Source organism: Pistacia vera, unplaced genomic scaffold, assembly GCF_008641045.1.
Source record: "Pistacia vera cultivar Batoury unplaced genomic scaffold, PisVer_v2 Contig166, whole genome shotgun sequence".
NCBI classification, from domain to species: Eukaryota; Viridiplantae; Streptophyta; class Magnoliopsida; order Sapindales; family Anacardiaceae; genus Pistacia; species Pistacia vera.
In genome coordinates this window covers 315590-342508 of record NW_022195747.1, presented here as the reverse complement: position 1 = coordinate 342508, position 26919 = coordinate 315590, and the positions used below count along the sequence as shown (strand labels likewise).

At 36.1% G+C, this 26919-nt stretch overlaps 1 protein-coding gene and 2 pseudogenes across 1 annotated transcript; all 3 read right to left on the bottom strand.

Annotated features, from left to right (window-relative positions):
• Window positions 1-4569: 4569 nt before the first annotated feature.
• LOC116125466 lies at window positions 4570-6423 on the bottom strand (annotated as a pseudogene).
• A 9554-nt stretch (window positions 6424-15977) lies between these two features.
• Window positions 15978-17055, bottom strand: LOC116125447 (annotated as a pseudogene).
• Window positions 17056-24828: 7773 nt separating this feature from the next.
• Window positions 24829-25755, bottom strand: LOC116125464 (adenylate isopentenyltransferase 5, chloroplastic-like). Its single transcript, XM_031411176.1, has one exon. It carries the CDS (start codon window positions 25753-25755, stop codon window positions 24829-24831), a length of 927 nt encoding a protein of 308 aa, XP_031267036.1.
• Between the last annotated feature and the right edge of the window lie 1164 nt (window positions 25756-26919).

Below are 26919 nucleotides of genomic sequence, written 5' to 3'. Positions count from 1 at the left end.
AGAATTAATAGAAATATATACTATTATGAACTTGATATAGAAACTTGCTGACCAAGAAATTTAATTAAAATTTTAATAAATAATAAAATAATATAATTAAAATAATATCATGCACTAATTTTGACGTAGACGAAACAAATTATTTCTAATTTTTTTTTTAATTATGTGCTTAATTAAAATTAATGTTAATTCCGGAAACTGTTTGAACGTAGTGGCAGTTATGTAATTAGTGACGAAATCCAGGGGGCGTTTATACGGAGACTCATGAGATCAGATAGCCTTTTATAAAAGCCTAAACGAAAGCGAGTTATTTATTATTCTCCGCGTGCATTTTGCCGAGTCACAGTCAGGTTGACACGTCACAAGCGTGGAAACACGTGGCGGAAATGTAATGGTTGAGAATTGAGGCCGCCATTTGTGAGAGACAATATAATAGATTTTGATTCCACGCTACGTCACCTCACACAGAAGAATCTGTTTCCCGTCACGTGCTTGGTAACACCACCTGCTCTGTTGCCTTGGTCTCCATAATCACGTGAATGATTAGTCTTCATCATCAATAACCCTCTTTTTTTTTTTTTTTTTTTTTTTTTTTTTTTTTTTTTTTTTTAGGTGTTTGAGTTATTTTATACGTATTTTAATAAATTTTTTGGGACCTTAAAATTAATAGTTGAATAAATCTTCTCTGTGAATATCCCTATTAACAACTTAGATAGATCGAACTTATAACCTCTTAAATAATATATCCAAAAGTCTTAATTGATTATTGAACCACACCTCAATAAATTTTCCAGGACCTTAAAATTGATAATCGAGTAAATCCCTTCAGTGATTACCCTTTATTAACAACTTAGGTGAATCAAACTCATAATCTCTTAAATAATATATCCAAGAGTGGTAATTGATCATTGAACCACCTAGTGATGGTTAAAGTCACGTGAACGATCTCCCTCTTCATCATCTTTTTTCTTCATCCTCATCTTCATCCTTGGAATTATGGATAATGGTTCCTGTTATTATGCAAAAATTCTTCCACATTTTCTCGGAATCTGTTTGGTTACTTTGCTAAGCCTAAAATTAGGTGTGCAAGCTGAATATATATATATTAAACTCAACTTGCACTAATAATTAATTATTTTAATTTAAATATTATGTTTACGTAAAAGAATCTCTTAACTGTTAAATACTCCATTTTACAATAATAATAAGAGCAAACGTCTTTTTCCCACCCAAGGTTTACCTTAATGACAATCTTCTACTCAAAAAGTTTCAAAATACTACTTTCTCACCCAACATTTATATTCCATTAATATCAAAAATACACTTTACTTTCTCAGCCAGTGTTTGATGAGTTACCAAAAGCTAGCATAAGAGGGTTTTTGTAGAGTGGAGGCCAGTGGATCAAATGGCGGTGGTCAATTGAATATTCGCCCTTGGAATCATCCAGAAATTAGCTAAGAACATGAAACTCTAGCTTTGCGGTGGTTGACAATCGACGAGAAATCAGGTACCGTAATGAGAGGGATTTTCTAGAAAGGAGATTAGAAGTTTAAATGGTGATGATGAGGAGAATTTTTGGCATCGGAATCGGTTTTAGGTAGTAATAAAATCTTAACTTTGGGTGAAAAAATAGTATTTTGAAACTTTTTAGATAGGAAAGTGTCATTAAGGTAAACCTTGGTGAGAAAAAGTTGTTTTCCCTAATATTAATAAAAAATAAAATAAAATTCCGAAGTGAGACTTATGACATCACCAATTTTTGTGGCGGTTGATCTCCAACTTTCAGACCGCCCTCCGCCGACTGTGTGTCGTATAAGTTGAAGTTGAAGCCACATAAACCAAACGCCTCGAAGATCGCGTGTTTCATGGGCTTCAAAGCCCAGCCCATTAGATCCCACATCTTTCTTCAAGAATCCGCCAATAATAAACTGTAATCTTGGTTTCCATCACCATTTTCTCCCAGGCTTCTTCTGCTTCTTTGTTCTTTCCTGGCCACTTTTATCAAACACAGAGGTGGCTTTTGGATGAAACACTTTTATGATGACTTCATCAACTAACCCTAATTCCACCACTGATCAACTCATTTTCGCTACAAAAGTTGGTAAAGCGGCATCCAACTAGAGAATACAACTTGGATCTTCCATGAGAGCTCTGTATATAGTTGTTGGAACCATCCCCAATGATCGGGATACAACCGTTTTGTATAATACAATGAATGGTCATTAGGGTTAAGGTGACCAAACTCTTGAACTATGAAATCTTCATTAGGGTTTATAAGACCCAAAGAAGTGGTGAGACACCTAAACCCTAATAAATGGTGATAATATCAAGACCTTTGTAAACTTAAATTTTGTTAGAATTGATAATTTCCATTGGAAAATAAGTGGCTAGCAAAATGGAAAGTTTGGTTTTTTCCAGTGCCCGTTGATCCCATTAGAAAAATAACCTTGTTGTGACCTTCGTTAAAGGAGTCCATATTGACAATACTGCAAAAGAGTCTCCCCTTGTGGTCGAATAGTAAACCCTTTAGCCACTAGAGTTAGTTATACTCAGGGGGTCTTGTGTTTGAGTCGCAGGAGAGGTGTCTATCACATTTGTGCAATTACCTTGGTCCACTGAGCTTATGGGATGTTCTAGGGCCCTAAGGACTAGGCAAACTCCAATGTGGGCCTGGATACCTCAAATACCCTAAAAAAAAAAAAAAAAAAGTAATTCGTCATACCCACATTATAATCTTTATATAATTGAAAATTAAGAAAAAAATTACTCTACACCAAAAAATAAATAAATAAAATAAAATAAAGAATGACTAATGATATAAGAGAATAAAATATATTGCATGGAAGAGACTACCTAAATTTTTTGTGCTTTGAAAAGATTAGTGGAACGCACACTTGGTAGCTCAAGTGGTAGGATGAGTTTTTTTTTTTTTTGGGATCTGTTGTTAAGATGCGCAGTCTTAAGTTCGAATCCCCTGGCTCCCAGATTAAGTAGAGTTGTCGTAACAATAGGTTCCAGTTAGCCCCACAAGGATTAGTCTAAAGGATAGGTCGAGGTGTTTGTAAGCTGGGTTCGGACACCTTGGTTCAAAAAAAAAATACAGTGATTTGTTTGCCCATATTATGGTGATTATAATTAATAAAAAACAAAAAAAATGGGCATATTCCAATTACAAGGAGTTTAGCACATCTTATATCCCTAAAAGTCATATATGTTTCATTATTTTTCTTAAAAGTTTTAATTTTTATTTAACTCTTCCTTTTAAAAGATTTCATCTTTATATGTAAGTATTTTAATTAAAATATAATATTGAATATAAGTACGATTATAATACTTTATAAAATTCCTTTAAAATTAGGGTGCCCAAATTAGGGGAAATTACTTGCTTCTTTTAAGTAAAAGCAATGAGAATTTTAAGAGTAATTATGATAATTATGTATTATATTAGATACATTGAACTTCGGTTTTGCCCCTTGATTTATATCAGAACTCCTTCATTTAAACCTGGCCTCTCCCGATAAGAACATAATCAAACCCAATAAAAAAATAACATATATTGAACAAAATACAACTATTAATTAAGGAATTTACAAGTAATATCTTCAATAACAACATTAAATACATGTTCTTAATATTGTTTGTCACATATATTAGGTTATTGTCTCTTGTATACCCTCAGTTTTAAGGAAATATAGAAGTAGAATTTATCATGACCCTCCTCTCGTATTTCATAATCCCGCAAGGATGATACCCCTTGTGTGTGTGTAACCTCTCTGGGTGATATGAGAGCGATAGAGCACTCTATGGAGTATTATTCAGAAGTCTTTATTGATTCTTCCAATTGTAAAGGTGACATTAGGTCTTGGATGTATTTATAATATTTACAATTTGACCCCATAAAATTTATGTTAAATTTATTAACTTAAATGTTTTACTCACTCTCTAAAAATCCTAGATACGTAACTTCTAGAAGGTATCCCGAGTCATTCACTCAGAGCCCCCAAGATTATTCAAGATGCGGCACAACGAGTCTGGCACCTCCAATAATTAAAAAAATAAAACAACCGCAATCATGTTGTGTATATCGAAATTCAGAAAATCTATTAAACCAAATAAAATATATTGTTATTGTGGACTCATGAAGACACATCTTCTTTTTTTTACAGGACAGGAATTAATCCATACATTATTACTCACTAGTTTTACATAATAGAGATACTGATATTCCTATCTCATGTCCGTTCTAATTCGCCATTGAAATTCCCTGACGAACTCGACAATAAGACTTGAAAGTTAGTATGTAGAAGACGCAACATGAGACTTCTTCTCTCATTGCAAAAAATTTCCAACTAATCTTCAATCTAGGTTTCACACTTGCATGCCTCCAAGCTTTCTTCTGCTTTCTTTCTTCCATTGTTTTCAATACGAGTCGCATCAATCCGTTGAACTCTCCCACCCTAGCTCATCTCTCAGTCTTACGAATCTCTCAACTGACAGTTCACCAATTTTACGGTGTTATCTTTGAATCTCTTCAATACAGCATTGAGTACTACTTTTTAAGTGGCTTCATCAAACCATGTCATGACCTTCAATTTCCAGTCTGTGCATCTCCGGAGCCCCAATAGCTCGTCAGGATTCCCCGCGTATAGTCTGCCTCAGGAGCAAACTATCTCTGACTTCAATATCACAACAAGAAAAAAAAAAAAAAAAAAATTCAAAAAAACAAAAATCCAAAAAAAACAAAACAAACAAAAAAAAAACTTCCAGAAAAACAAACAAACAAAATTCAAACATTCAACATTAAAAAAAAAACAAAAAAAAAAAAAAAAAAAATCAAAAACAAAAAAAACCAAAAAAAACCCAGAAAGAAAAAGTTCAAAAAAAAACAAGATTCAAATTCAACCCAAATTCAACAAAAAAAAAAAAAAAAAAAAAAAAATTCAAAAAAAAAAAAAAAAAAAAAAAAAAAAAACAAAACATAAAACACAATCAAAGAAAACACACAGCCTTCAAATTCAAAAACAAAATCAAAAAAAAAGTTCATATCAAAAAAAAACAAACACACACAAATAAGAAACAAAACAATTCAAAACGAGTTCCACAAAAAATTCAACACAAAAACAAACAAAACAACAACATTCAAACAAAAAAAAACAAAACAAAAAAATACATTCAAAAAATTCAAAACAAAGAACAAATAAGAAAAAACGTCATCAACACAAAAAAAAAAAAAACCACAAAAAATCAAAAAAAAAAACAAAAAACAAAAAAAAATTCAATTCACAAATTCAAACAGAAAAAAATCAAAAAAAAATCAAAAAAACAAAACAAAAAAAATCAACAAAAAAAAAATTCAAAGAACACAAAAACACAAAAAACAAAAAAAAAACACAATTCAAACAAAACAATCACAAAAAAAACAAACCAACAAAACAAAAAAAAAAACATTCATTCACAAAAAAACAAAACAAAAGATTCAAAATTCAAAAAAACTTTCAAAACAATTCAAAAAAAAAAAAAAAAAGAAAAATTCAATTCAACATTCAAAAACAGAAATGCAAAATTCAAAACAGCAACAAACCAAAAAAAAAACAGACAAAAACAAAAAAAAATCAAAAAAAACAAAGAAAAAAAACGCAAACAATCAAAAAAAAACATTCAGAAATGAAAAAAAACAACACAAAAAAAAAAAAAAGCACAAAAAAAGTAAGTCAACAAACAAAAACAACATCAGACTTCAACACAAAAAAGACAAACATTTCAAAAAAAAAACAATATAAAAAAAAAATTCAAACAAAAAAAAACAAAAAAAAAGTCAAAAGTCAAAAATTCAACAACCAAAAACAAAAAAAACAAAAACTTCCAAAAATCAAACAAAAAAAAAAATCAAACAAAAATACTGTCAAAAAATTCAAACGATACTGCCTACAGGAAAAAATTCAAAATCTCTACTTCATCACTTAACCCCAATCACCATGTTATCAACCCGTTTGCCTACGTACCTGTGCAAAACAGGTAATGATACATCCATCCAAAGAAAACAGCAATCAAAGTTTTTCCAAACTGTATAGTTGGATCTTCTACGAGAGCTCGATATAGTTGTTCGAACCACCTACGATGATCGGGATACGACCTTTTTCTATATACGATGAATGGTCATCATGGTATGTCGACAAATTCTTGAGCTGTGAAATCTTCATCAGGGTCCAGAAACCCTAACAAATGGTGAGGTACACCGCGAGTTTCATGGGAAGAGACTTTGTTGGTTATGATATCCAGCCCCTTGTAAACTTGGATTTTGTCAGAATTGATAATCTCGGCCGAAAATTGAGTAGCAAGGGCGACAGAGAGCCTGGTCTTTCCTGTAGCAGTCGACCCCATTACAAAGATAACCTTATCGAGCTCGACTCCGGAGAAGTTCATGTTCACTACAACAATGTCAAACAACAAGATAAATTAATTAATTCAATAACATATATTCCATTACAAAGATCATCTTATCAAATATAAAGCACAATGCAAACCACCATTGGGTGGCCATGATTGAATATGGACTCTTGGGATATTACTCAAGAGGTCTTGAATTCAATTTACTTCAATAGCCACTGGAGGTTTATCCGGCCATTAACTTTAGGACATCGAGAATTAATTGAGATGTACGCAAACTGGTCCAGACACCCCATCACTAAAAAAAAAAAAAAAAAAAAAAAAAAATAGCGCAATGCATGGTTTGCTCCCATGACTAGAGCTACATTTAGCATGAAAATTGGAAAACATTCAAGAGACTTATCGAAGTCCTAAGTCGATGCATATATATATATCACGAAAATTTTCAAGTGTCAAAGTCCAAAGTTTTAACGTGCAGACCAAAAGCGTACCAATGGTTAGCTATTGGTTTCTAGTTGTTAACCTTTAGTCCGCATGTTAAAAACTTCAGGACGTTGACAGTAAAAACTACTGTATATACCATTGAAAAAGCAATATCAAATAGATGAAACTCACCTAAATTCTTTGTGAGTTTGAAGGATTGATGATACAAGAGAATATAGTAGAGAAGATGTAAATAATGGAGAAACGAGCTCTGGTTTGATAGATATATATAAAAATCTCCATTTTGCTCTTGATTTTTTTTTTTTTTTTCCTGAGTTGGTTACATGAACGTTAACTAACATTTTAGATTCAATGTTTCTTCATATTATATATATATATATACATTTCATTAAATCAAATATGGTAATATCTAATCATAATGCGATTTCTCTGACCTGAATTTCAAGTTTTAATAGTTTTGCCATGTGTCAGTTAATTATAACTTTAAGGGTCTAGATTTAATGTTTAACTTTCTCTTAATTTTTTACTAATTTTTGGATTAAATTGTAAGTTACAAAAAATAATTAGGAGAATCAAAAATCATTTAGAATTGAATGATTAGATTTGACAAAAGAACTGAATAAATATTAGTGCTTCTTTAATCATCCAAATGAGTAACAAGTCATGTATGCTTTAACAACAAAGAAAAAATCATTTCTACAATTAAACAAGAAGAGGAAAGGAAATAATACGAAGATAATAGCATAATATTGTCCCAAACAACTTCATAAATATTTATTTCATCTTAAACCTTAAAGTAACATATCTTATTTTTTTTTGCAATATACAGATAATTATTACTATATGGAGGCAACTTTCTTAAGACGGGAATTAGAAAAATATAACTTATTACAATAGGAGTTTATTCTTATTTATACTATCCCAAATTGGAATATAATTTTTTATGACTATATAAAGTTTATTCCATATAGAGTATCACTACAAGAGGTTTTACTGTATATATGAGTAACAAAAATGGGAAATTTATAAAAAAATAAAGAAAGAAAGAAAAATTAGCTCATACAAACTTTTTTTTTTTTTTTTTTAATGATCAGGGGTATTCAGACCAACGTATGTGCACCTCAACTAATCCCTTGGGACCCTGCAATACTGATCGGATAAAAGTTCTAATGACTACCGCTATTAGCAACTGAAGAGGGACTCGATCTCAAGATCCTCTTGAGTAATATACCCAAGAGCCTTTATAAAACTACTCGGTCACCCAAAGGTAGTAACTCATACAAATCGATGTGTTTAAATGTGATCGGATGATTTTAATTAGTGATAAACTTAACATTGAGGAGACGAGGTGTCAAACATACAGGGCTGTCATATCAGTTTGTAAGAAATAGTTTATATTCAATAATGTTTTGCTTACAATTGAGTCATACAAAAATACAAAAATTGTACAAAACTTATGTAAATGACCACTCTATTATTGTTTTTTGTCCGTTTTTATGATTCAGTTGTGAGCATAACATTGCTTTTTTTTTTAGATATAGGATTTGTTCATGAACCTAATAAGTATTTATTGTACTAAACAAAAGGGTCGTATTCCAATTACCGTGGATAAACAAAGCTGAAAATGAATTTAAATTATGCATTTTACTACATAATCCTAGATTTTATTAATAATTATTAATTAGAATATGAGCAAACATATTAATTAGAATATGAGCAAACATATCAAGACGACTATGGTATTTTAGTGATGAATTTGGCATATTTACCTCGCATACTAAGTATGACATTGTTGTTTCTAAAACAAAGTTTAGGTTAGTTTTTATTCAAACTGCGAACACACACCATCTCATTCGAGCTTTTTTTTGTCAAGGTCTTCCTCTTATCCCACACGCACAATTCTTAAATCATATAAGAAAGAATAGTAAAATTAATTACAAATTCTCATCAAGTTTTCTATTCTAAGGATCCACGTATTTAAAATAACATATAGTATTTTATTTTAATCTACAAAAAGTCACGCAATGGTATATTGGACAGGCATGAAACACTAAAACGTTACACATTAGAACACGAGTCAAATCCGTTTTACAAGGGGCCTAAGCTTATGCTTGTCTGTCAGCTCATATATGTCAGATAGTTGGATTTGGCTGAGTTCGCTTAATTCTTTTTTCCCCTTATTCCTTCTGTTGGCCATGCAATGTGATAATCAACTAATATTTGGTTCTAAAATTTTGTTAGATCTTCCATATTACTCTCTATTTTATCCTGTCATCTTATCATACAACATATTCTGTTTCATTCTATAGTATCGAAAGCTTAAAATCCAATTTAAAATCTCACATTAATGATATTGCCATGAGTAGTCAACTACATTAAACAGAGACTGGAATCAAAAAAGAATTTAAGAATTTAGATCAAATCAGTAATCTACTACAATTGTGATTACAATACACAATGTCAAGCTAGAATCTGTAAACATCTATTGCCTAGGAAATAATAAAAACTGTTGATGCTGGATTTTGACACCACTATTTGCACGTGAGAAATACTAAGCAGGCTTAAAAGTCACAGGGTTATGGAAGTATTTAGTTGAATAAAGGGTGAGAATAATGTTTAAAGTGGTTCGGATGCTCACAAGGCCAATCCTACGTCCACTGATATTGTATAATGAGTAAAGTCAAGTTGTGTTCAGTGAGCTGAGTTACAACGTGAGGATACAAGAGAGAGAGAGAGAGAGAGAGAGGAGAGAGAAAGAGGAGAGAGAGAGAGTATGCTATTCCAGAGTGAAATTAGCCAATCCCACAAATGGGAGAGAAGAACTCTATTTATGTGGGATGAATCAAGGTAATGATTACTAAATCTGTGAGCGGAATGGATACTGTGCAAATCCTTCTCTGCATCCCATTGCTCATCTACCCGGTGATTTCCTCGACTTGTGTAGGGGTTGGACATGTGGACCACTTCCAACCATTTGCCAACCTGGCGTACACCCACTACACTGGCAGGAGCATGCTACTCCATAATCACGTGACGCGGTCGCATCTGAGCAGTCGTAGAACATTCTTAAGTTCTGACTACCCATGCTGACAAGACTCTCGGTCAGCCCTACTTTTCCAGGCATAACAGAATCCCCTAGTTTTTGAGGTTTGAAAATCAAACCTTGAGAACTTCACAATTTGCCTTGATTTGATATGTTCCAAATGAGCCAAATCGATCCAACCTGGCTACAAAGAGGTCGCAAGACGTTTCCATAAGAGCGACCTGAAGTGGTCTCCTTTTGCAGGTCTACGACCGGACCAGACCTTTTCAATGCCGTATTAATGCGCCTCTTATCTTGACCGAGGTCCGCGACTTGGTTATACTTAGCGTATTTTTTGCTGAAGGCAAGGAGTCACATCGTTCGCAACTAACCGTCACATCGCTTCACAACCGACATGTGATGAAGAGTGTTTTATCTAACTACCTCTTCAGATGTTATCCGTTGTGCTTTGGCAGCTAATCCATTAATGAATACCTTTTGCTCTGACAGACTTGTCCATGTGCAATAAGTGCTAGCCATGCTGAAGCGACATTCATTTTCAGGGTATTAAATGAGGTTGAGGGTGCATTTAATGTGGAGAAGGGAAACGAGCTGTCGCTCGATTATTTCAACTGAGGGAAGCGACGATTTGATTCTCGAAGTGTGAACATTACCTCCTTCCATGATTGACGACACGTGTCACGATCAACGGCGAGAGATGACTTTCATCCAAACGTCGCTTGGCTTTGGGAAAATCATCGCCATTCCTTTCACTATAAAATCCCAGGCTCCCCTTAAGCAATGTCACAATATTCACTTTTTCAGAAAAAGCAAAAGCTTTGTGAGACTAGTTTTCATCTTTCAGATTGGTGCGCACTTGACGATCACAGAAGGTAGTCCAATCTTCACACTCAAGAGGTAAGGATGATTCTTTCATTACTTTCTTTTTCTGTTTTGATGATAACCATGTGATAACGATGGGCGTTTGCGGGTGGTTGATCGAGAATAGGCTTTCCTCTAGGGTTTGAGTCTTTAGGGGTGGCCTCCAAGGATTCTTAGGGTTTTTCTAGGTTTAAGGAAGATAGTATTTATATTTTCTTCATGTCATTGTATGAAACTTTGTATGACGACTGAGTATTCCTGCACTTCGCCCTTTTTTAGACCGCAGAAGAATGGATCCTTTAGCCAGAACAGATGAGGAACGAGCTCGCCGGTGCAGGACACCCCAACGGTCCCTCACAAAATCCTATCAATAGCCATAGTAGAGGAAATTCAAAAAGTGTAGACCATACGCAATTCCGTCGATGTTACTAGCATAGACGTATACAACTCGGAGTCTGCCAGAGGGAATGGTTGCGATCTCCAAGAGCTATTCAAATATGCACATTGATTCCCTTCCACCCTTTTACAAGGTCGATCCTCATTCACGTCGGGGTCGCACCGTTACAACTTACACCAAATACGTATATGATAACAGTGGCTATGTATATCGCATACGGCGAGAATGGTCTTGGCGAGCTGACCATGCGAGACCTCGGCTGCTGTATTACATAAAGAATAGAAAAACAATGACTCTTTTTACCTCTCGAAAAAATCTACGATCGAGGGAGGGATACACAGTTACCCTAGTAATGTCGGCATATGAGATGAAATTTTCTTTTTTCATTACGATGGCATTTGCCACTTTAGGGAGCTGAGTAGGTCTTCCTTTCTTTTACTTAGCGAATTTTCTTTCTTTAATCTTCGCTAATGAGCTTTTTTGTTTCTTTGCAGAAACAAACAACCAAGTTGTTGGCTCTCGTTGACTTCAATAGAAACTGCCTTTGGTCTTCTGCCAAACAGAGTCGCGATGTGACTGCTCATGACAACTGCAAACTTGCGGAACCACGACTTCTTCAACCCTGAAGCGACCTTGGAATCTTTACCGAGTAAGTATCCGTACCTTACCAACTTTGTGTTTTGCATGACGAACTGTTTTGCTAACCATGTGCACATGCAGTGACCATGACATCGAAGGTGCCCAGGTCACTGAGAGCTAGACATTTCACATTTCCTCTAGTCATGGCCACGGGACTAGCAGGGCAGCCCCCACCATTCCCCTCGTCGGAGACATCGACAGGGGTGCCGCGCTCAGCAGCTGATGCTCCCTAACCTGTGGCTGCCCAACCTAAGCAAAAAACTGTGGCCCAGAAATTGAAGAAGAGGAAAGCAGCTTCGGTTCGAGAGTTAGAGTCCGGCCGAAGGCTGGGCATTCAGCCTAGGGGGTTACAACCTTATCAGGCCTTTTGCTCGGGAGGCCCTCCGGGGGAACACTGGCATTACACTTGCTCTTGAGGGTCCGCACGGGGGGCAAGGTTAGGTCGCAACTCTCGAGGAGAGCGGCAAGGAGCCGCGGGCAAGTGCCACCTACTGCGGGAACAGGCACTCCCATGCTATACTCTATGGGGCAATTCCCTAAGCATTTTGAGCCGTGATGTTTACCCTGTTACAGTGTCAACTCGCAGAGGCATTTGAGCAGTTCGTGGCCTCTAACCCCGTGGACTTGATGACCATGACATTTCAACTATAGCGCAGCTAAAACGTTTGTCCTCGTTAAGGACTTTCTTACATTTCTTACTTTTTAATGAGAAGGAATTTAACCCCTGTTCTCTTCGCTATGCAGTCCTGCTCGCCATGCACCTGGCTCAACAGAAGACTCAATTGGGGGCCACCGAAGGGCTTGTCGAGCTGAGAGAAGAGAACGTGTAGCTGAAACGAGACTTAGAAGCCGCACAGACAGATGAACCTATCCACCGTTCAGATAACCATATTTTTCGAAGAGAAATTCTACGCTCTGCATGGTGGATTTCTAGAAGGCCGAGCTGGAGAAGAGAGAAAGAAGTTAAAGAGCTCTAAAGGACAGTGGCACCACCAAAGAGGCTGGCGAGAAAGAGCTAGAGCTATGAATGACCTCCGAGCGGGCCTTGCGAGCAAGTAAGACAGAGCGCAGTTGTGAACCTTTGAGAAGCAGAGGTGGGCACTTGAGAAAAACTCCAATCGTCCCAGGGATTGGGCTTCGTTAACTAAAGAGATAAAGCGACAAGAGCTGGAAATTAGAGAGGGCCACCGACTAGTCGATCTAGTCCATCTTGACCTTTCGACCAAAGAATCCAAATAGACCTCACCGACCTCTTGGACGATTACCAAAGGATCCTCTCTTCCACGGCACATACTGATGATAAGGAGGAAGGTCAAGGCCTGATCCGAGAGTACGTCCTGGTGGAACGATAGCTAACAAGTGATCGGCGACCAACCTGGAGATACTGAGGTCGCGCCTGGGCCTGGAACGAAGCCAGTAATGCTTTTGCTTCTGCTTTCTATAACTATCCCTGTGCTCACAAATTTGTACTTTCTTTTTTAATTTCAAATAATAAAAAATTATTTCTTTAATACTCATGAGTACTTATAATTTTTTGTACTTCACAAACATTCATGTGGCCACAGGTCACTTTTCTAACATATACAATAGTATTTGCACAAATGATATATGCGAACAGAACGGCACGCATACGAGAAACAATGTTACTTTAAGCTTATCTTTTTTTACAAGGCTTAAAAGAGTAGTCTTTACAAGAAAATTAGAAAATGAGTTCGAAATTATTGATAATAGAGGCGAAGATGTTCAGCATTCCAAGCTCGCTGTACTTCGAACCGTTCAGCCTTTTAAGGTGATAAGTCCCCGACTTATCACTTTAGCGACGTGATTGGACTTCCCAATTCGGCCCCAATACTCCCGTACTTGGTTCTCTTGTATCGAGAATGACTTCTTTCATAACAAAGTCGTCGACCTATAGTCTTTTCTTCTAACTTGAGTCGAAGAACCTTTTAGCCACTGTTGGTAGGCTACTATCCTTAGCTGAGCCTTGTTGAGATCTTTTTCAACTAAATCCAGACTTGCGCGCATAACGCTTCATTATCTGTTTCATTGAACAGGTCTCTCCGAAGTGAACTAATTTCTACCTCCACAAGGATCATCGCCTGTAGTCATATGCTAGCGAAGGGTGTTTCTGAAATAGAGGTTCTCGGAGTTGTCCTGTAAGCCATAAGACTTCAGGGAGGTCGTCGGCCCAATTACCCTTGCAGCGCCAAGTTTGGCTTTCAAAGTATGCTTGATGGTCTTGTTGACAGCCAATTACAGCTGAGGTGAACTTTTTGGATTCCTAACTCATCGCAAACTGCTTGAATTCCTCGTTATCGAACTACTTTTCATTATAGAGAGAGAGGGTAAGAATTCCATAGCGGCACACTATGTTTTTGAAGATAAGTCCTTGAGCTTTTTAGTAGTGATCGCGACCAAGGTTCGCCTCGGCCTACTTGATGAAGTAACCATTGCGACCACCGCATACTTGACCCTCCCCTACCAACTAGCATGGTCTAATAAGATCAATTCCCACATGGAGAATGGCCAGGGGCTGGTCATGGTTATCAGCTGGTGGGAAAGAGCTTGCGGTATGTTCTCGACTGTTGCACTTGTCACACTTTTTCACAAAGTTGAAGGTATCTCTTGGAGTGAGGCCATTAATACTCTTGACGAACAACTTTATTGGTGAGGGATCACGTGACAGTGTGATTACCGCAAATCCCTTCATGTATCTCCCTCATGATATAGTCTACTCCTCATTGTTACCATTGGAGGAGAGGGGCGCTAAACCCCGCTTGTACAATTGATCTCCTATAAGCGTGTAATGAGTAGCTCTAGTTTGCATGGTTCTTGCCTCGATCTTTTTGTGGCAAGGTCCTATCTCGGAGATACTGAATAATTGGGGTCTCCAAAAACTGACTCGGTCCAAATTCACAGCCTGTTCGGGCAGCTGATACTAGGGATCTCTATAAACCGAATAGGAATACTTTCTGGCGCATCTGAGTCAGCGACGAGACTATCATTGCCAAGGCATCCACACGAATTACTGTCTCTGGGGATCTGCGTGATCTTGAAATGCTTGAGATGGCTCGAGCGCAGCCTTAGCTTTCTTCGTAATTGATCATGTTCTCTTCCTTGGCCTGATATTTCCTAAGATCTGGTTAACAACCAACATGAGTCGCTCTGAATGCTATCGCGGTTGATCCCATTTCTCTTGTCACACGCAGACCAGCGAGCAGAGTTTCATACTCACCTGTTGTTGTTCTTGAAACCAAATCGAAGAATGCCATGGATGTAAGTCCCTTTGGGACTAAGGAGGAAATACCTGCCCCTACCTTTTCCTATTCAAGGATCCATCAACATAGAGGCTCCAGGTTGACAGATTCGGATGTTTCCTAGTGACTTCATTGGTCTGTTGCTCGGATTCCTTAACCGTTGATACGAGAATTCTAAATGAAATCGTAATAGCTGTCCTTTAATGGTTCTTTTGATCTGTACTGTAGATCAAACTGACTCAGTTTCATAGCCCACTTGAGCAATTTACCCGAAGCCTTCGGTTTTGGAGGACTTGCTTGAGCGGATAGTGGTCAATACATGGATATGTGGGTGTGGAAATAAGTCGCAACTTCCTGAGGCGATCAGCAAGGCATAATCTAATCACTCCATTTGTGGATACCGCACTTCTGTCTAGTAGACGCTTGCTCGCGAATATACTGGCCACTGGACCCTGTCTCTTTTCGAATTAGAGACGAACAGATACAATGGAGAATTTCCTGAGGTAGGGTTCGGACAGAAGAGGTGGCTTTCCGAGGTGCCTTTTATGCTTTGGAACACCTGTTCACACTCGGAGTCCTTTGAACTTCCTTGTTGCCCTGAGTATATTAAAGAATGGCAAGCAGCGATCTGTTGCCTTTGATATGAAGCGACTGAGAGCCTTATTCGCCATTGAGACTCTGAACTTGTTTTCGGTTGGTCGGGCTTTTCATCTGAGCGGTCGTAGAACCTTCTTAAGTTCTGACCCCATGCTAACAAGACTCTGCTCAACCCTACTTTTCCAGGCATAACAAAACAAATAACGTATGCAGTCTTGCATTATTATTTTTTCTAGATCAGTATCTGTATCCAACATACAGTTTAGAATCAATGAAATTCAGCATCTTCTTGTTATAATACAGCAGGGAATTAGAAATCTGTCCAGAGAGAAGAACACTACCTACCACAGATTCAATGGTTAGGATGCTTTATGATCCTCTGGAGAACCACAGTCCTTGCCCTCCGAATATCGCGGCTGCATGTATCAGCTTGCCCTCCCAGATCTCAACTCTCATGAACACACCCAGCTTCTTCTTGATCTCCTCGATTCCAATCTTCACAGCTTCTTCCTCGATCACAAAGTCCACATTCTGCAGAAGACTTCAATCGATCTCTATTCGATCGATTAGAACCCGAATGTTGTCCAAGTCCTTGATAGCTATATAAGTACCCCTTGCATTGAAGTGATCACCTCCTTCTGCCTTTCAATGCATTCTCATTTTTTTCAACAGAGAATCAATCCATTTCCCATTGAACCCAGAGGGATAGAACTAGCAGCTGCAAGCGCTGCGTGCAACAGGCGGGGCAGCCATGGCGGCAGCCACGACTGAGCAAATCAACACAGTAGCAAAAGTAGCAGCAAATATTTACTCGAAACCTTCCTCCAAGAATGGATGTATTTCACTTCTTATCAAGCTTGTTCTTCCTCATTGCATTTCCGGCATGGATATCTGTGCTTATAAACAGATGAAATATCTGGAAGAAATCTTCAGTGAAAGGATCCCCAGCAGCCTTGAAATTCTTCAATTCCTCAAAGTCCTCAAAACCTCTGCCAGCTCCCATCTCGTTATTCTCCTCCTCGAATTGTTGCAGCGCCCACCAGAATCAGCAACTGGCTATCCCGAGCGCGCTTCAAGCACTTCTCCAATGAAGTACAGAAATCCAGAGTCTGCAGGCTACTCTCGAAATACTCCTCGACCGCTCGAACAACTCCTGACTCTTCCAGATTCTTTCTTACATTCCAAGATAACCTTAACCACCTCCTGGTTCATCTCCAGAAGACACTCAGTAACCTCCTTCAGAGAATCAAACGACAGAGCCCGCTCAACCCAACGGCGAGAGTATTGATTACGTGACTGGTTCGCGCCTGCAAGGTGGTGTCGAAGGTCTGCAAGTCGCGTCAACGCGCAAGGGCCTCATAGGAGATGATTTCAGTTGTGAATTGGGAAGAAGAAGCTTCAGCGGGCTTCTTGCTCATATTGCCCCCCATAGCTTGGATCAAAACAAAACCCAATAGAGAGTAAGTGAAAGAAGAAGAAGAAGACGAGAGAAAAGTTTGGGAAAGTTAGAGAAGCAAAATGGTTGATAAAAGGAAGGAAGAGAGAACAAGAGGTGAACGGAAGGAAGAAGCTTAAAGAGATTTAAACCCGTAAGGGCCAAGAATTAATGTTGGAAATTCCGAGATTGAGAATGGCTTGCACGCATGAGAGAAATGGTGAAATGGGAAGGTTTTGTATTTTATTATATGGATGGACATGGTGGAAAACGCGGAAAGCAATTATTCTTTCACACTCTCTCTCTCTCTAGAATACCTCTTTCTTTTGCAGTTTCAAAGGGCTAAGCAACTATCCCAAACCAAAACCACAAGCTGTAACTGCCAGACAGAAGAAAGAAACAACCTTGTAAAAGTAATTTTAATTTATTAGGTTAATTTATGAAAATATAAAATTTTGTAAATTTTTTGATGTAGTTAATATCCTTACAAGGATTTTAATAATAGAAAGATGGAATCTAATATATTATATATATTTTGTGATCAAGGGTTGTCGGGCTACTTACGTATACCTAACTAACTCCTCGGGATCTTGAAGTTGACAGCCAAGTAAATCCCTTCAATGGTCATCTCTATTACAACTCAGTGGATCAACTCAAACCTCTGAGTAATACACTAAGATCCTAGTTGATCATTGGGTCATCCAGATGGTGGTTAAATGGAATCTAATATTAGAAGTACCACACGGAGACTACAAATGAAAAAAATTAATTGCATCAATCATCTTAAATTAGGTTTTCTATCTGTTTTAAAAAAATGTATGAAAATAATCTTTTTTTTTTTTTCCTTGTGTGTTAACATGATAGTATTGAAGAGTTTTCGATTCTCTTGTTACTAAAAGGAGTGGCCACTGAAAAGTTTATCGTTCGTTCCTTTACAACTCTAGAAGTTATTGACGTACTGTAGCTAGTTTGACACTCTTCGATCAACAAACTTTCTAAAGATACACGTTAAGATAACTCATGTTTAAATATACTTTGAAATGGTTACAATTGAGAAAGTATTTACTTTTTTTATTTTTTTTTTTTTTTTTTTTAACTAAAAAAGTTTAGGGAGGTAAGGAAGTTGGAGCTTGAGCTCCAAGAAAGTGGTTAACTAATAAAACAACAAAAGACAGCCGGAATTTTTTTCAAATGACGATAATACCCTTATATGTGGTCAAGCCATATGCACTAATTATCCTATATCATTAATTAACTAATCCAACTAACCATAACCTAATCCAAGCATTACGTATTATTAATTGCTGTTGGTTTCTTTTTTCTTAATTACGTAATTTAATTAAGCATGCAAAATAATATAAAATATGAGTTTTAAAACTTTATTATAACGATAAATTTCAATATCTTACTTTTTTTTAACTCAAAATTAGCTTAATATTATTACTATACTATGACAAATTTTAATGTACTGAACATGAGATAAAAGAGCCTGCATTGCAAAAATAATAGCAAAAATTAAATATCATCATAAATAATAAATAACCTGTAAATTTTGATAATTAATCCTTAAAGGAAGTATTCCATAGCAACCCACCATCGTGACCCTATAGGTAAATTATGAACAAAAGTATTACGTTTAGGGGAACTAACCTGGGACTGTAAGTTGAAGTCCACACGTCCCTTGGTGGCCTTTTTGTTGGACTACCGTGGATAGTTTAGAAGTCATTTTTCTTTTCGGAAATTAAAATGCTTAACTATAATAGAACACAATTGTTACACATTACGTAAAAAAATAAATAATCAGAAATAAGAAGAATATACCTGATTGTTCGATGTTTATTGCGATAGTCGTTGAAAAAATTCACCAAAATAAATATGTCAAAACAATCAAGACTAATAGAATATAACTTTTATGAACTTGATATAGAACTTGTTACCAAGAATTTAATTAAAATTTTAATAAATATAAATTATATAATTAAAATAATATCATGCACTAATTTGACGTAGACGAACAAATTATTAATTTTTTTTTTAATTATGTGCTTAATTAAATAATGTTAATCCGGAAAACTGTTTGAACGTAGTGGCATATGTAATTAGTGCCAAATCCAGGGGCGTTTATACAGAGACTCATGAGATCGGATAGCCTTCTATAAACAACAAGCTATGGACCCGAATATTTTGCACCGAAAATGTGTATCGGCCTACGCTACACGTGACTCACACCAGCAGTTCAGACGCCTGATTTTTTTATAATATTTTTCTAGTGAACGGTCGTCCATCAAATATAATGGTCGTTCACTCACATGGACTCCCTCCATTTTGATGATGGGGTCCATTTACTACGGATGGGGGTCTCCATAAGTAAAATGGAATAATTTTTTTATAAAAATTAGGGACGCCGTTCATCCTTATGCCGGTCATCCTTCATTTTGGACGGGCGCCTGCAAAAAGGGATCCCGTCCTTAACCAAAAAAAATATGAAAAAAAAAAATTATGGACGGCCTCCATAAATTTTGGACGGCCGTCCCTTACGTTTGGACTGACGTCATACTTTTAAAAAAAAAAAAAAAACATTCTAGTCCATACTTTTTAAAAAAAACATTCTAAACACTCTTCTTCTTCGCTCTTCTTCGCCAAGCCAAAACCACAGCAATATCTCTCACAACATAGCTCATTGATCTCCATGGATCTTAACCCAACAATGCTTAGGAATAGCTACTCTAATATCAGATAATTTAAAAGGAGGAGGCGCAGCAGGGTCAAACTCACCACCATCTTCTTCTTCTCTAACTCCATTGATTTTCTCCTCCCTTAAAATCTCTTTTCCGCTCAATGGAACACTCACTATCAATGACCACTTTTTGTCATTAACCCCATTTGACACCTTAATGAAGAAGAAAAACTTTGAGTTTTTAGCACTTGATGATCTAAACTTTGAGACCGGTTCGGGTTTTGCATAGATTCTTAGCAGGAGTTTTACGCCCATTCTGAAAGACCCTACAAAAATGTGAATCTCTCAAGCTAAAAGATAGAGAGATTTAACTCACAGTTTTTCTTCTTAATTAGGTGTCAAATGGGTTTAATGAAAAAGTGGTCATTGACTGTGAGTGTTCCATTGGCGGACAAGGATTTTAGGGAGGAGAAAATCAATGGAGGTAGAAGAAGCAGAAGATGGTGAGGTTTTTGACCTTGCTGCGCCTCCTCCTTTTAAATTATCTGATATTAGAGCGGCTATTCCTAAGCATTGTTGGGTTAAGAATCCATGGAGATCAATGAGCTATGTTGTGAGAGATGTTGTCGTGGTTTTTGGCTTGGCAAAGAAGAGCGAAGAAGAGGTGTTTAGAATGTTCTTTTTTTTAATGTATGGACTAGATTTTTTTTTTTTTTTTAAAGTATGGACGCCCGTCAAACATAAGGGACGGCCGTCCCCAATTTTTTTTTTTTTTCATAGTTTGGTTAAGGACGGCTGTCCTCAAATTTTTGGACGGCCATCCCTAAATTTTTTTTTTTTAATTTTTATATTTTGGTTAGGACAGGGGTCCCTTATTTGCGGGCACCCATCCAAAATGAAGGGATGACCATCCTAACGGATGAAGGGACGACCGTCCATAACGGATGAACAGCCGTCCCTAATTTTTATAAAAAAAACTTATTCCTTTTACTATGGACGGGCATCCTTTAATGAGGACGTCCATCTGTAGTAAATGGACCCCCGTCCATCAAATATGGACGAGAGTCTATGTGAATAAACGGCCGTCCATATTTGATAGACGGCCTTTCACTAGAAAAATATTTATAAAAAAAATCAGGCGTCTGGACTGCTGTTGTGAGTCACGTTTACACGTAGGCCGGTACACATTTTCGGTGCAAATATTCAGGTCCGTAGCTTTGTGCTTCTATAAAACCTAAACGAAAGCGAAGTTATTTATATTCTCCGCATGTTTTTGTGCCGAGTCACAGCTAGGTTGACACATCACAAGCGTGGCAACACTGGCGCAAATGTAATGGTTGAAATTGAGGCTGCCATTTGTGAGAGACAATAATAGATTTTGATTCCACACTACGTCACCTTAGACAAAAGAATCTATTCCCTCATTTAAATTAATAGTCGGATAAATCCCCTCAGTTATTATCCCTATTAACAACCTAGGTAGATCGAACTCATAACCTCTTAAATAATTATCCAAAAATCTTAATTGATCACTTAACCACCACCTTAAAAATTTTTCAGGACCTTGAAATTGATAGCCGAGTAAATCCCTCAGTGATATTCCCTATTACCAACCTAGGTGATCAAACTCATAACCTCTTAAATAATACCTCCAGAGTCATAATTAACCATTGGACCACCTATTGATCGTTAAAGTCACGTGAACGATCTCCGTCTTCATCTTTTTTTCTTCGTCACCATCTTCATCCTTGGATTATGGATAATGGTTCCTGTTTTATGCAAAAAATTCTAACACATTCTTGGAATCTGTTTGTAACTTTGCTAAGCCAAAATTAGGTGTGCAAGCTAATATATATATATATATATATTATATTATATTATATTATATTATTATAATATATATATATATAGATATAAGAACCTAACTTGCACTAATAATTTTAGAAGCCATAATTAATTATTTTAATTTAAATATTATGTTTACGTAAAGAATGTCTTCACTCTTAAAGACTCCATTTTACAATAATAATAGAGAAAAACGTCTTTTTCCCACCCAAGGTTTAGCTTAATGACACTTTCCTACCCAAAAGTTTCAAAATAGCACTTCCCCACCCATATTTTATATTCCATTATACCCAAAATACACTTCACTTTCTCAACCAGTGTTTGATGGTTACCAAAGTCAGGGTAAGAGGTTTTTGGAGTGGAGGCCGGTGGATCAAATGGTAGTAGTTAATTGAATGTTCGCCCCTAAATCATCCAGAAATTAGCTAAGAACACGAAACCCTAGCTTTGCGGTGGTTGACAGTCGACAAAAATGCAGTGTTGTAGTGAGAGGGGTTTTCTAGAGAGGAGATCAGAAGTTTAAATGGTGATAATAGGAGAATTTTTTTCATCGGAATCGCTTTAGGTAGTAACGAAATCTTAACTTTGGTGAAAAAATAGTATTTTGAAACTTTTTAAGGTAGGAAGGTGTCATTAAGGCAAACCTTGGGTGAGAAAAAGTTGTTTTCTCTAATAATAATAAAAAATAAAATAAAATTCTGAAGTGAGACTTATGACATCACCAATTTTTGTGGCGGCTGATCTCCAACTTTCAGACCGCCCTCTGCCGACTGTGTGTCGTATAAGTTGAAGTTGAAGCCACGTAAACCAACCGCCTCTAAGATCTCGTGTTTCATGGGCTTCGAAGCCCGGCCCATTAGATCCCACATCTTTCTTCAAGAATCCGCCAATAATAAACTGCAATATAGGTTTCCATCACCATTTTCTCCCAGGCTTCTTCTGCTTCTTTGTTCTTTCCTGGCCATTTTTATCAAACATAGAGGTGGCTTTTGGATGAAACACTTCTCTGATGACTTCATCAACTAACCCTAATTCCACCACTGATGAACTCGTTTTCGCTACACAAAAGTTGGTAAAACAACATACAACCAGAGAATACAACTTGGATCCTCCATGAGAGCTTTGTATATAGTTGTTGGAACCATCTCCAATGATCGGGATACAACTGTTTTGTATAATACAATGAATGGTCATTAGGGTTAAGGTGACAAAACTCTTGAACTATGAAATCTTCATTAGGGTTTATAAAACCCTAATAAGTGGTGAGACGCCTAAACCCTAATAAATGGTGATAATATCAAGACCTTTGTAAACTTAAATTTTGTCAGAATTGATAATTTCCATTGGAAAATAAGTGGCTAGCAAAATGGAAAGTTTGGTTTTTTCCATTGCCCTTTGATCCCATTAGAAAAATAACCTTGTTGTGACCTTTGTTAAAGGAGTCCATATTGACAATACTGCAAAAGAGTCTCCCCTTGTGGCCGGATAGTAAACCTTTTAGCCACTGGAGTCAGCTATACCTAAGGGGTCTTGTGTTTGAGTCGCAGAAGAGGTGTCTACCACATTTGTGCAATTACCTTGTTCCATTGAGCTTGTGGGGTGTTCCGGGGCCCTAAAGACTAGGTAAACTCCAATGTGGGTCTGGATACCTCAAATACCCTAAAAAAAAAAAAAGTAATTCGTCATGCCCACATTATAATATTTATATAATTGAAAATTAAGAAAAAATTACTCTACACCAAAAAATAAATAAATAAAATAAAATAAAGAATGACTAATGATATAAGAGAATAAAATATATTGCATGGAAGAGACTAACCTAAATTTTTTGTGCTTTGAAAAGATTAGTGAACCCACACTTGGGTAGCTCAAGTGGTAGGATGAGTGTTGGGATATGTGGTTAAGATGCACAGTCTTAAGTTCGAATCCCCCTGGCTCCCAAGATTTAAGTAGAGGGTCGTAACAATAGGTTGCCGTTAGTCCCCCACAAGGATTAGTCTAAAGGATAGGTCGAGGTGTGTGTAAGCTGGTTCGGACACCTTGGTTAAAAGAAAAAAATACAGTGATTTGTTTGCCCATATTATGGTGATTAATAAATTAGATAAAAAAAAAAAAAAAAATGGCATATTCAAATTACAAGGAAAGTTTTAAGCAAATCTTATATACCTAAAAAGTCATATATGTATCTATTATTTTTCTTAAAATTTTAAATTTTTATTTAACTCTTCCCTTTAAAGATTTCATCTTTATATGTAAGTATTTTAATTAAAATATAAATTAATGAATATAAGTACGAATTATAATACTTTATAAAATTCCTTAAAATTAGGGTGCCCAAATTAATGGGAAATTACTTGCTTCTTTTTAAGTAAAAGCAAATAGAATTTAAGAGTATAATATGATAAAATTATGTATAGATAATTAGATACATTGAACATTCGGTTTTGGCCCCTTTATTTTATATATACTCTTCATTTAAACCTGGCATATCCCAGATTAAGAAAATAATATCAAACCAAATAAAAAAATACATATATGGAACAAAAAATCACATTATTAATTAAGGTAATTTACAAGTATATCTTCAATAACAACATTAAATAACATGTTCATAATATGTTTGTCACATAATTATTAGGTTTATTGTCTCTTGTATACCCTCAGGTTTAAGGAAATATAAGATATTAGAATTTATCAATTACCTCCTCTCGTATTTCATAAAATCACGCAAGGATGATAACCCTTGTGTGTGTTAACCATCTCTGGGTGATATGATGGAGCGATAGAGACTCTTGGAAGTATTATTCAAGAAGTCTTGAGTTTGATTCTTCTCAATTGTTAATAAAGGTGAACATTGGAGGTCTTGGATGTATTTATAATATTTACAATTTGACCCCATAAAATTTTATTGTAAATTTATTAACTTAAATGTTTTAAACTCACTCTCTAAAAATCCTAGATACGTAACTGCTAGAAGGTATACCGAGTCATTAACTTCAGGATCCCAAGAGATTATTCAAGATGCGCACAAGCTAGTCTGGACACCTCCAATAATTAAAAAAATAAAAAAACCGCAAGATGTGTGTGTATATCCGAAATTAAGGAAAATAATATTAAACCAAATAAAATATATTGTTATTGTGGACTAAATGAAGACACCATACTTCATTTTTATTACAGGACAGGAATAATCCATCATTTATTACTCACTAGTTATTACATAATAGAGAGACTGATATTCCTATCTCATTGTCCTTCTAATTCGCCATTGAAATTCCCTGACGAACTCGACAATAAGACTTGAAAGTAGTAGGTAGAAGACTCAACATGATGACTCTTCTTCTTCTCTTTCAAAAAATTTCCAACTATCTTCAAGCTAGGTTTCATCACTGCATTCTCCCAAGCTTCTTCTGCTTCTTTCTTCCCATTGTTTTCAAATACAGGAGTCGCATCAATCCGGTGAATCTCCCACCCGAGCTCATCTCTAAGTCTTCGAATCTTCTCAAGCTGACAGTTCACCAATTTACAGGTGTTATCTTTGATCTCTTCAATAGCAGCATTGAGTAATATCTTTTTAGTGGCTTCATCAACCATGTCATGACCTTCAATTTCCAGGTACTTGTGCATCTCCGGAGCCCCAATAGCTCGTCGGATTCCCCGCGTATAGTCTGCCTCAGGATCAAACATTTCTCTGACTTCATCCACTAACCCCAATTCAACCATGTTATCAACCCGTTTGCCTACGTACCTGTGCAAAACAGGTAATGATACATCCATCCAAAGAAAACAGCAATCAAAGTTTTTCCTAAACTGTATAGTTGGATCTTCTACGAGAGCTCTGATATAGTTGTTCGAACCACCTACGATGATCGGGATACGACCCTTTTCTATAATACGATGAATGGTCATCATGGTATGTCGACAAAATTCTTGAGCTGTGAAATCTTCATCAGGGTCCAGAAACCCTAACAAATGGTGAGGTACACCGCGAGTTTCATGGGAAGAGACTTTGTTGGTTATGATATCCAGCCCCTTGTAAACTTGGATTTTGTCAGAATTGATAATCTCGGCCGAAAATTGAGTAGCAAGGGCGACAGAGAGCCTGGTCTTTCCTGTAGCAGTCGACCCCATTACAAAGATAACCTTATCGAGCTCGACTCCGGAGAAGTTCATGTTCACTACAACAATGTCAAACAACAAGATAAATTAATTAATTCCAATAACATATATTCCATTACAAAGATCATCTTATCAAGATATAATAGCACAATGCAAACCACCATTGGGTGGCCGAGTGATTGAATATGGACTCTTGGGATATTACTCAAGAGGTCTTGAATTCAATTTACTTCAATAGCCACTGGAGGTTTATCCGGCCATTAACTTTAGGACATCGAGAATTAATTGAGATGTACGCAAACTGGTCCAGACACCCCAATCACTAAAAAAAAAAAAAAAAAAAAAAAAAAATAGCGCAATGCATGGTTTGCTCCCATGACTAGAGCTACATTTAGCATGAAAATTGGAAAACATTCAAGAGACTTATCGAAGTCCTAAAGTCGATGCATATATATATAATCACGAAAATTTTCAAGTGTCAAAGTCCTAAAGTTTTAACGTGTATACCAAAAGCGTACCAATGGTTAGCTATTGGTTTCTAGTTGTTAACCTTTAGTCCGCATGTTAAAAACTTCAGGACGTTGACAGTAAAAACTGACTGTTTATACCATTGAAAAAGCAATATCAAATAGATGAAACTCACCTAAATTCTTTGTGAGTTTGAAGGATTGATGATACAAGAGAATATGAGTAGAGAAGATGTAAATTAATGGGAGAAACGAGCTCTGGTTTGATAGATATATATACAAAAATCTCCATTTTGCTCTTGATTTTTTTTTTTTTTTTCCTGAGTTGGTTACATTGAACGTTAACTAACATTTTAGATTCAATGTTTCTTCATATATATATATATATATATACATTTCATTAAATCAAATATGGTAATTATCTAATCATAATATGCGATTTCTCTGACCATGAATTTCAAGTTTTAATTATGTTTTGCCATGTGTCAGTTAATTATAACTTTTAAGGGTCTAGATTTAATGTTTAACTTTCTCTTAATTTTTTACTAATTTTTGGGATTAAATTGTAAGTTACAAATAAAATAAATTAGGAGAATCAAAAAGTCATTATAGAATTGAATGATTAGATTTGACAAAAGAACTAATGAATAAATATTAGTGTCTTCTTTAATCATCCAAATGAGTAACAAGTCATGTATGCTTTAACAAAAGAAAAAATCATTTCTACAATTAAACAAGAAGAGAAAGGAAA